The 10705-nt window shown below is 38.4% G+C and overlaps 2 protein-coding genes across 2 annotated transcripts in view; one reads left to right on the top strand and one right to left on the bottom strand. All coding sequences in view use genetic code 11, as the record gives it.

Annotated features, from left to right (window-relative positions):
- Positions 1-524: 524 nt before the first annotated feature.
- On the bottom strand, positions 525-4251 carry EGR_06076 (Annexin A7; the record flags this gene model as incomplete). Its single annotated transcript, XM_024495325.1, has 6 exons — positions 525-653; positions 1509-1599; positions 2118-2271; positions 2967-3171; positions 3250-3344; positions 4164-4251. The coding sequence occupies 6 exons, from the start codon at positions 4249-4251 to the stop codon at positions 525-527; spliced, it is 762 nt and encodes a 253-aa protein (XP_024350280.1).
- A 3843-nt stretch (positions 4252-8094) lies between these two features.
- The window catches only part of EGR_06075 (Annexin A7), a gene marked incomplete at both ends in the record, with an annotated part of 5171 nt that continues 2560 nt past the window's right edge, over positions 8095-10705 (top strand). The window contains 5 exons of the mRNA XM_024495324.1: positions 8095-8120; positions 8468-8550; positions 9618-9677; positions 10114-10208; positions 10497-10701. Coding sequence (XP_024350279.1) covers positions 8095-8120; positions 8468-8550; positions 9618-9677; positions 10114-10208; positions 10497-10701 — 469 coding nt within the window. The remainder of the gene's footprint in view (positions 8121-8467; positions 8551-9617; positions 9678-10113; positions 10209-10496; positions 10702-10705) is intronic.

Raw genomic sequence — 10705 nt, 5'->3', positions numbered from 1 at the left:
AAACTGATTAGCTACACATAATATATCTTAAAAAACATCTAACTAAACCAAAAGATTCATTTGTTCTAAATACTGCCTCTAGCGTCCATAAAGTGCGGTGCAAATCAAGGCTTAGAATGGCAAACGATTCATAGTTTTCGTTGAATCATTGGTGCACATAAACGGCGTTTGCCAAAAAACACAATTTTATTGATGTGTTCATTGAAGCTCAGGAGAGGGCTGAGATTATGCTCAAGTTAAAGATGCCACATTTGATTTTGGCACGTTCACCTTCGCACACATTCAAATTAGAGCGGTTGACATTCAAGAAGCAACTGAATAATTCCATAACCATAATTGTAGGGCTCATATTAAACAACTACATTGCAAAACCTGATGTGAAATATTGCAAACTGCTCTATATTCCACAATAAAGGTATGGATGTGTAGCTTTTGAGAAAGTAGGATATACCGCGTGGGTAGTTTTATCAAAGCTTCGAGGTGATAAAATGAAAGTAACACAAATGTTGAATGGAACGCCGCAATCATTTTTCACCAAGTATGGCGAGAAGAAATTTCTTGTAATTGCCTGATGTGTCGTCTTTCACCATTTCGCGCAAGTTTTTCCTTGTGTATTTTATATTGAAAACCCGTTGAATTTCTGCCAGGGATGTCTAAGAAAAGCAAATAAAAAAGGCTTTTTCAAATTCGCTTTGATGCCGAAACCGTATCAATCCAAACTAATGCTCTTAAAAGGAAATGTTCTGGGGATAAACAAATTTTATGGGAGATTTTCCGTAAATACGCCATCGAAATTAGCCAAAAGTGCACGGTTAATGTTCAATTACTTTTGGAAAAGGGAGCAAGCCGGAAAGAAAGATAAAGTAAAGCGGAGTTATCGAATGCACCGATGTTAAAATACAATGATTTTTCTAAAAGGAAAGCTTTCCCTAAAAAGCAGCAAATGCTCTAACTTTTAGGTAGAAATGTAAACTTGCCTCCGAATAGGCCATTATAACTCGAATTAAATTGTCATCATGAGTCCCGGCTCCGGCCATACAGTTGTACAAAATGTCCGCAATACATTCATTTTTATTAACTGCCGTTTTGACTTGAATAAAAGAGATAAGATGTTAAAGAACTACATCACCAGAAGACCAGCAATGTAAGTTCACAAACTACCTATGGTGATAAGTGCTCGCATGTAATCCCCAGAGGTTTCCTTTTCGATCGCCCTAAGCAAATCATGGCCAGCTAGCTGAAAGGGCAACAGAACTGCAAATCAGGCTGAGTAGAGTAGTAAAATGAGCTAGTTCAATTCGAGGTTGGAATGACATCACAAGTGCGCCTTTGTAGCACACCGCTGGAAAGTATTTACTTCGCCGTGCGCCAAATATTGTGGTGGATGTAGATTGGCAGCCCTGGATTATTTACTGGAGCATCGGTAGGCAGATTAAAGGGTGGCATAAAATGAAGAGTGACTTAAAAGTACTTGGCAGTGGAAAGTATATTGGAGAAATTGCACGAACCTCTTTGTAGGCTTCGTTGATAGCACGGATTGACTTGAAGCTACGCGTAACCAGAATCCGCGTGAACAAGGATTCATCCGTTCCTAATTTTCTAGAAATAATTGTTATGGGTTTTCATCGTTCCGATATCATTTGGCCACAATACGAATGGGCTCTGGAGTGCTTACTGCTTTTTTATAAATTAATGACGGTCTCATATTTGTGCGGTTAACTTATCATTTACAAATAAAACCAGGAAAATTTCAAATTTTACTACTTTATTGCCCTCAGATGCATTAGGGTTACTGATGCAGTCGGGACACGTACTCGGTACTTACAACTAAATGGATTCACTTTATACGTCCTGAGGTAATTTAACCTTAATCAAAACAAGCTTCATTTGTATTTCATAATCTTCCCCGATTCGCGTCACTCGAGAAATGCAACTAATTGTCTATTCAAGACCAATTCTAAACTTGCTTGGATATAAAGTCTGATTTACGGGTATCGAAATGCATCAAACTGTTTACAAGTGCACCTTTGTTAAATATTGAGGCAATACTACTTCCCTAATAATGACCACGATTTCATTTCATTGGCTTCGACAATTGGAGCACAGCCACCACTCACTTCTCGCCCCCACTGTAGAGGGCCTCGGCGTCCTTATTCACTTGAGCCTGGTTAAATGCGGTCTCGCGTTTCCCTTGCAGCAAAGCCACCAACACAAATTCCAAGTCGCCCCTCACATCGCCCTTCACATCAGCTTCGAGATTGTGCCTCACAGCTGATGGTAGAACACACAACTTCGTAAACGAATTGATAAATGCATATTTACAGCCTTTCACTATTCTTGTGGATTCAGTGAACCATCGCGACACTACTGTCTCCAACATTTTGCAGTATCTCCGTTTTAAATTTTTGCAATTTGATTTATGTAATGCGCAACATGCACAAGTCTTTGTCCCAAGGTGCACTGCTTGACAAATTCCATTTAAAAATGCACCATTAATAAGGAATAATGAATCCAAATTACAACTGCATAATACGGGTAAACATCTTCCTAGGACTCACCACTTTGCCCTTCCTCCAGTAAGACTGAATGAAAAAAAGAAGACCTATTAGTTTCATTGTGAACAAATGCTTCATTACCATGCCAATTTTAAGCATCGAATGCAAATTACTTTCGACTAAGGACAAAAAACGGCGAACTTATTTCTGTCACCGAACTTGGGTCTTAGAATACGCATTGGCGTCTTGCTCGTCCCTTAATGTTTGTGCAAATGAACTTCGTGACAGTTCGCATAATTGAATAGAAATAAAGTGGACTCATGGTTACACTTTCGTAACTTCATTAACACATCTTTACAAACAGTGGTAAATAATTGTTTTTGAAATATCCTCAGGTCCACTAGCGCCTTTGTGGTTTGAAGTGTGGAACAAATATCGCAGGTTCTTTTACAGTGCTTCGTGTGTACTCACTGTCACGATAGGCTCTCTTGAGACTGTAAATTTCCGCGTTATCCGACGTGCAAATCACGTCAATCAGAATTTGCTCGTCGGTGCCCGGACCCCTTATAGACTTGTAGCAGGCCCTTGCGTTCACATGAGCCTTGTCATAGAAGGAGCAGAGCACGGCTCGCCGGATGTCACCACTGAGGTGTCTACGCAGCCTCCCTTGCAGATCCTCCAATACACCACATTCAGATTGACACAAGTTCAACAGAAGCAAGTTTAGCAGCAAGGTTTGCAAGTATATACCTACCTTGCCATAAGCAGCTTTATAAGCCCTGGCAATTTCTTGTCTTTGTTGAACTGTACGATTGGCCAAAATATTTATTATTTTCTTTTCATCGGTACCTATAATGGCTAGATAATTGTTAATTCAATAAATATTTCCTCGTATGCTATAATTGTATCCGTCGTTCATGTCGAAATATACCGGACCTGATCTATTGCCATCTAATGCTATCAATGCCCACGAAGTGTTCGGTTGACTTGCCAGCCAAAAATGACCTGAATCATTGGGCAGCTTTTGGCTTAGTTACAGTGCGAATTATTGAAATAACTATGGCTCTATTTTTTTCAAAACGCAAGAGCATTGTGTGGCTGGCAAAGGGCCAGAAGGTGTGAGCTTATTTTTTGTGTTTGATTAATATCCAAAGGCGCTGGTGGTTAACAGTCAATGGTTCCTATCTCTTAACCTTTAAAAGTAGTAATGGAACAATTACCGCAGTTGATATGAAATATAATTAAAAATTCTCATTTTTAAGGATCAATGTAATTATACAACTTCGATTACACTTTTGAAAATGTAATGAGACGTTTGCTATACTGAGCATCCTGCTACGGAGGCAGTTCAATTGGAGTTTATTGACCTCTGGTTACACAAATGTGTAGGCTACAATCAAACTTCAATTGTCAAACTCCAATCTTATGTTATTAGGCTTGGAATTTGTACATTTAAGGTAAAGTTTTTATCAAACATCTTACAATAAATAATGGATAAAAGTTCCAAGGAAAGTCAAATGATGTGGAAACAGAATTTGCGTTTCCCAAATGTTTTACTTATACTGGCTTTTCCAGTGTTTTTTTTTCTTTAATATGAAGCAGGAAAACAATTATTTTAACCCCATTAACTTAAAAAGCCCTCCGATTTCGTGTAAAGGATGAACATACCAATGCCTTTCATTGCCTTTTCCAGTTCATTTGCGTCTTCGCTTGCGTCCATGTAGGGCGCTGCTAAAACCGTGGCTCCCGTCTGCATTCGGGCACTAAACAACTGTCAGATTGCATTTATTTAGCCAGAGCATGTATTAAAAAATGCATCTGCATGCTATTAAACAGCCAGAATGGATTTTAAGACTGTACTTTGTTTCTCAACAGCTATTTTATGCTTATTAATGCCACTTAAACGGAGTTAAAATGAATTTCGCATTATCGTGTGGTGAAAAAAAAGCGGGTGCGGTAAATGCTAAAAATCACCATTAAGTCACAAAGGCAAACACATGATAATTAACAAGATCTACTTATCAAGCCATCACTGAAATGTCTTGGCAAGCAGCAAATGGATATTCTACACATAAAGAATTCAGGTTACGAATGTTATTTCAGATGTAATAACTCCTAGCTTCCAAAAGAATACTATGCAGTACTTACGACAAATCCTCAAGGACATAGATAGTACTATGACCTAATTACCGGTGCGTATAAAGATTCATAGTAGGGATTTCATTGGCCTAAAAATTAACCATCTCCCCCCACGATTGGCTCAAGACAGATTTCCGGTGTGGGCGCTAATTATAACCAGAGATACTACTATCACCCCGAGTATTTCAAAACAGAAAATTCGGGTAATTCTTACTACTCTTATGCTGGATTAGCTGCCTTTTACTGATGCAAAATACCGCTGAGGAAATGGGAAACTACTTTAATTCCTGCTGTTTTACAATTGCAAAGGGTCAAATCATGGCAATATCAGAGGATAAGGCTAAACTCGATATTAGGTAACGTTTCATTGCAGTATTTATCACTGCTACCTTGATAACCATGTTCTACTTAGCCAAAAAAAGATCTTGTAAAATGGCTAATAAAAAATATAAAATAAATGCTTTGATTAAGGTGCCTTTAGTTGTTTTGTGTAGTTGACCTAATTAACACTCACTTCATCCTTGCATTCTCGCCATTGACTTATTGCTACGTAAATCGGCAGAACGTCCACGCCCGATTTAGCGACACGAGCGCCCGGCTATTCACTACTTTGGGCTCCACTCTAATCTGCTAGGTAGTAGCATTGCCCGATCACTAGTCTTTAAATGTGAACTTGTTACGAGCTTGCTGCAATAAGAAATAAAACCTTAAACGGCATATTCTTTAATCGTCTTAAAGTGACATTGTGGTTTTGTAAGTGTTAAGCTTTGACGGGTTTCCTAGTCGTATCAGAGAAGGTGTCAGAGAAATATAATGGATTTGGAGACCTTTTGCTTGACCTTTGTAGGCACACAACCTTTTATTTACCTAAAATTGAAGCAATAGGAATGCGCATCCTGCGTGTCTTGAATATACTGTTCGCCTATACTGAACTGCAAAATGACGTGGACTGCAAGTACAAACGCGAATGGTTTGCACTGTGCTTGCTTTGACTTGAAGTTGTACAAATTTGCATGTATTACATAAGCAAGATTGGTGCCTTAATTTGCGGTGTTAGAAGATAAATGATAATCCCTTAAAAGCATACCACCAGTAGGTAAGAATTCAATTACGATTCAAGAGCGGTCGTGGTAAGTTTGGCTTTCTAATCACTCTATTAACATTCGAGCTTGGTTTTCATTTGTCAAAGAAATTTCGACTTAAAAAGCCAAGAATGCATCAAATAATTGTAGATTATTGTCGCATAAAATAATTGGCTGAACCAAAGTTAGTAGATTATTACATTCTAATCGTGAATTTATTAACGTTTTCAGAATATTTGGCTAAATAGTAAGTGATACACAGCTTTTACCCATCGCCTTAAATAAAGTGCGAGGTTTGCGTTATTCCCAAACGTCCGAATCGTGCACCGAGTAACATTGAAGTGTCTTAGTAGCCAAGTAGGGCACCTCAAATTGCAAATCATGCGATGATCACTAGAGTGCGCTTATGAGAGCTGATATATAGCTAGTGGCATAGTTACTCAAATACTCTAGTAATGTTACAAGTTAACTGTAAGTTGACCATCATTGGATCTGCTGCGTTAGTGTAAGGGGAAATCTTATCCAATTTTCTAAACATCAGGTAAGGCGCTGATCCAAACTGCAGTGGAAGGTGTGGTCCAGTTCTCGGGACCTCAAAGAAATAATGCTGAATTCCATTCATTATTTGTGATATGCGTATTTTGCAACATCCCAGTGTTGTCGCATAAATAAAAAATATTTCGGTTAGTTCCCAAACATGCTACATGATTCTTCGTATTTTTAATATCAGAACTCACACTATCATGCTGTGAGCTAGCTATGACAATTTTAGCATAATTTTACCAACATTCTGAAGTTCACTGTTGCATTTTGAATGCGCATGCCTGGCGTGGCTAGCCTGGCACTCTGACCTCAAATGGCAATGTTGTGGAGCGCATGCTGAGCTCATGTTGGTCCCTCACACGTACATTTGACCAAATGCAATTACGCAGTTAAAAATGGGGTGGTACTACACAATGTTCGCGTAGAAAAGATGATCAAAACATTTGAAACCGCAAGAAGTTACTGCTACAGTGGTAATCCTGTGTACATGGTACGATACGATATTTTTTTCTTTTACTGATTTTTAGACCGCCTACTTGAAACATCGCTATACTTCCCCCTGCTTTTGGACGGTCTTTTGGTTTGTAGACTGCATACATTGACGGCTTTCGTGATAAGCATGGTGTAATCTCTCCTACATCCTATCATTCAAAGAGCTTTTCATCCGACTAATCACACCACATACAAGTGCACAATCAATGTCTACAAATAAAGTGGTACGTGTACTAGCACAAATGACTTGGTAATTACCTGTTTCACATGGTCAGCGGCCAATATGACTTTGTGATATACAAATAGGGCCATGACCTTTTACGGTCCCATCGTTTAAGGTTTATGTCCGTACCATCGGCCTTTATGGGTTAAAAAAGTAAGAACCAAGTGGCATTCCATACAACTCTCCATTCAGGACATGCGCTGGCGCAAAACTAAAGTTGCCGCTGCATTACAGCTTGCGGCAAAACTAATTCAGCCAAATAAACTCTTTAGAAATGAGACGAACTTACGGATTCAGAAGGAGGCTTCTACGCTTTCCTCATGATAAGCCCTCCACTTTTTCGTTGCTTACCTATTGCAACTTTACACATAACGCATATTATTTTTCACCATTATGCTAAGTTTACGACTCCTCTTAAGTAAATTAAGACTTCAATATGGCGATATTTAAAAATAATGTACTTTTCCACGTAAATTTTCCATCAAATCAAGCGTAATTATTTTTTTGTATTTTACGTCCAAATGACCCATTGACAAAATATGAATGATCGTTGAACACGATAGTCATCATACTCTTTAAAAAGCAAAAAATGTTATGAAATTGTGACAAAAAAGGTGTCGAATGCGGGTCATACGGGGACCATAAATTAAACTTCACTGGCATAGGCTGAGGGATTAGTCAGCAGTGGATTGTTATTTAAAAAGTATATATCCTCTACTACCGCCTTGTGAATTCGAGTTTAAATTAACAAAACTCTTTAGGTTTTTAATACGTTTAACCTTTGTTCCCAAATCAAAAAAAGTGAACAGACCGTGAGGATGATCTTGAATAGTAGTGTCTGAGAGATAGGCGATGTTGTAATGAATAACCAACTACGCGATGCTCAAATCAAATGCAACACTAAAAAATATGTCCAGATAAATTAAAATTGCAGATTGTTTCAATGGGTTGTCTTGATGAACCCATAATGCATTTTGATTGTCTAAAATATCAAGAAGCAGTATTATTTGACGACTTGTCGCTTCAGAAAAGGCAGCACGATCGGCTACGATAGGGTAAACACAGTGCACAACCATTCACAACGCTGCAAACGTGGTTTCTCAGATTCTGTTGGCCCCTGATGCAGAGAATTAAGCTGTTGTTTCAGTAAGTGGAACCTCCACTTGGAGTTAGGTATTGACAGACTAAAGTTTCAATTTGTTTGCTCTCATTCGTTTACATTTTTAGTGAGTTGTCTCTTTTTAATGGCATCCTCAAGTGTATGAATGCTACCAACTACCCATATATTCTCCCTGTTTTCCTTTACAAATCACATTTTAGCCAATTTATTCAATCATATCAACTAAATTTGACTCAATTTTAGCATTCAAGTGAAATAACTTCAAGTGTAAGTTAGCTTGCTCCAGTAAATATAAATTTAAAGGCAACAAAAGGTCTAATTGTAACCTAGTCGTTGCTTGATATCCACCCTTGTTTGTCTGTTTCAAGCGAAGCTGTCAAGTCGAGAAGATCGAAATACGAGGCTTTCGTGGAAACTTGTGGGCGCACATAACTTTAGGATTAGACTTACCACTCGGTAAGTAGTAAATATTTGAAGCGAGCTTCAGAGGAAGGGGATTCATTTTTTTGCATCACCGGAGCGTAGAGCATAATTTTAGCCCAAAATAGGTAGCATGTAATTCCTCTTAAAAACTAGCAGAATTTTGGAAGTAACAATTTTCAAGACCATTTCTACCTTTCGTTCTCGTTTATGAGTAGGAAGGGATTACTAGTCTTGCCATAAATTAAATGTCTCACTATCAACGCATAATTCTATTGAACTAAGAATTAACCGGCAAAATTCCGTCATTGTCACTTCCAACTTAACGCTTGGCAATGCGAACACAAATGCTTTAAGGTTGCTCCATCTAATCTGACCGCTGTACCGGGTGATGGCAAAGGCAACACTCAAATTACAAAGTTACAAAATATGATGCAACAAAAAGGCAGCTTTAGTTCAAAAATATTTACGACTGATAAAAGGTTTTTATAAACGTGTATAAGTTATTCGGAAAAAAAACAAAATTAAGGTTTCAAAGTCTAGATCGAAGTCCACGTAGAGTGCTTACCAAATATTTCCTACTTCATTCGTTGAATGTTTTCCTCTGTAAATAGGGAATGTCACACAAAACTTATAACATTGCGCAAAGTAGTTACAGACTGATTAGGCAGTTGAATGTAAACTTTAAAAATATGGACAAAGGTGGAAATTTTGTATCTTGAAATACATTTGCCAAGGAATTAGATCTCGTGCCGAGTAATCGTTGAGTCTCATTTGAAATGATAATGCAGCAACCACCCACGTCCCCTGGGGGGGGGGAAGGTATTTAAGCAAACCACCAATGACGGTGCCGTGATTCAACCCAAGGCTTCTCATCAAGTGTAGGTATGTAAGGCGGCAAGTAGGTGAGTAGATGAGTAAGTGGATAGACTGCATGTCATGCTTTACGATGACTCTGATGCCACTTTTAAACAAGATTAAGTACTAAAAGCAGGTAAATAACTTTTTTGTTTGGTGTGCTTGCGTTAGAAAAGAAGCTAATACGTAACATCTCTTACATAGAGTTTGGTCATTAAGTCCTTAGATGGCGTGCGTTAAACCAGTTGAAGATTTTGATCCTGCCGAAGATGCTATAGCTTTGGAGAAGGCTATGAAAGGAATTGGTAAGTTAGCATAGTTGTCAGTAAGTCAGTATTATGTCTTATTGAAATGTGATGAGCATCATTAGTGGACAACAATGTCCTTATTTTAATATGCAAAGCAAATATAAATGTAACATTTGCCACTTTATTGTGCTCATTTGAAAATAATCCCTCATTCAGCACTAGCCTAATGTAATGACAAGATTAGCAAGCAAATGTACAACAACATTTATGTGTCACCGATAGACAGGGTGCTTGACGAGTTGTGCGAAGTACCTGCTCAACTGTTGGAATAGTATTGCGTCTGGTGAGGGCGCAATGCAGGGTAGTTTTGGTTACTGAGAGCTGAATCGACAACTAAAGCCCCTAAACCTTCTACAGAACCAACTTATTAAGCGCAAAATTTCCTTAATTCAGATTTATGACAGTTTTAACTTGTTGTTAACTAAATATACAGGATCGGATGCTCAAGCAATCATTGACATTCTCGCTCATCGCTCCTCATCGCAGAGAAGAGAAATTGAGTGCGTATATAAAGCTCAATTTGGTAAGGTAAATCCTCGGGAGTAACGGTTTTGTGAGAATAATAACAGTCAAATTATTTCCAGCCTATTATGCTTATATTCGAGAACTGTTTCGCAACACTGCCGTGATGATAGGGATGCAAGCATAAGATTACCCAATCACCAAATTGGAATTAAACTTTTTTTAAAATTTAGCCTTTATCAGAACGTTAAAGCATCTGCAAATTTCATGATAATTAAGCTAAAGGGTAAAATTGCCTAAAAGCGTGCAATTCAATTTAGGAATTTGCTATCTTCGTTCTTTTTTTGATTCTAGGACCTACAAGACGAGCTTGGTCATGAGCTAAGTGGCAAATTCAAACAGGCAGCTCTCTGGTCTTTTGGAGACAAGGCTCACGTAAACGCGATGGCCCTATTCAAGGCCATTGATAGAGCAGGAACCGATGAGCTGATGCTCATCGATGTGCTTTGCACGGCAACCAACGAGGAAATTGAGGAGATTAAAGAAGCATACGAGGATGGTAC

The sequence above is a fragment of the Echinococcus granulosus genome, assembly GCF_000524195.1.
Source record: "Echinococcus granulosus chromosome Unknown EG_S00050, whole genome shotgun sequence".
Taxonomy (NCBI): domain Eukaryota; kingdom Metazoa; phylum Platyhelminthes; class Cestoda; order Cyclophyllidea; family Taeniidae; genus Echinococcus; species Echinococcus granulosus.
This window is presented reverse-complemented; position numbering and strand designations above follow the sequence as displayed.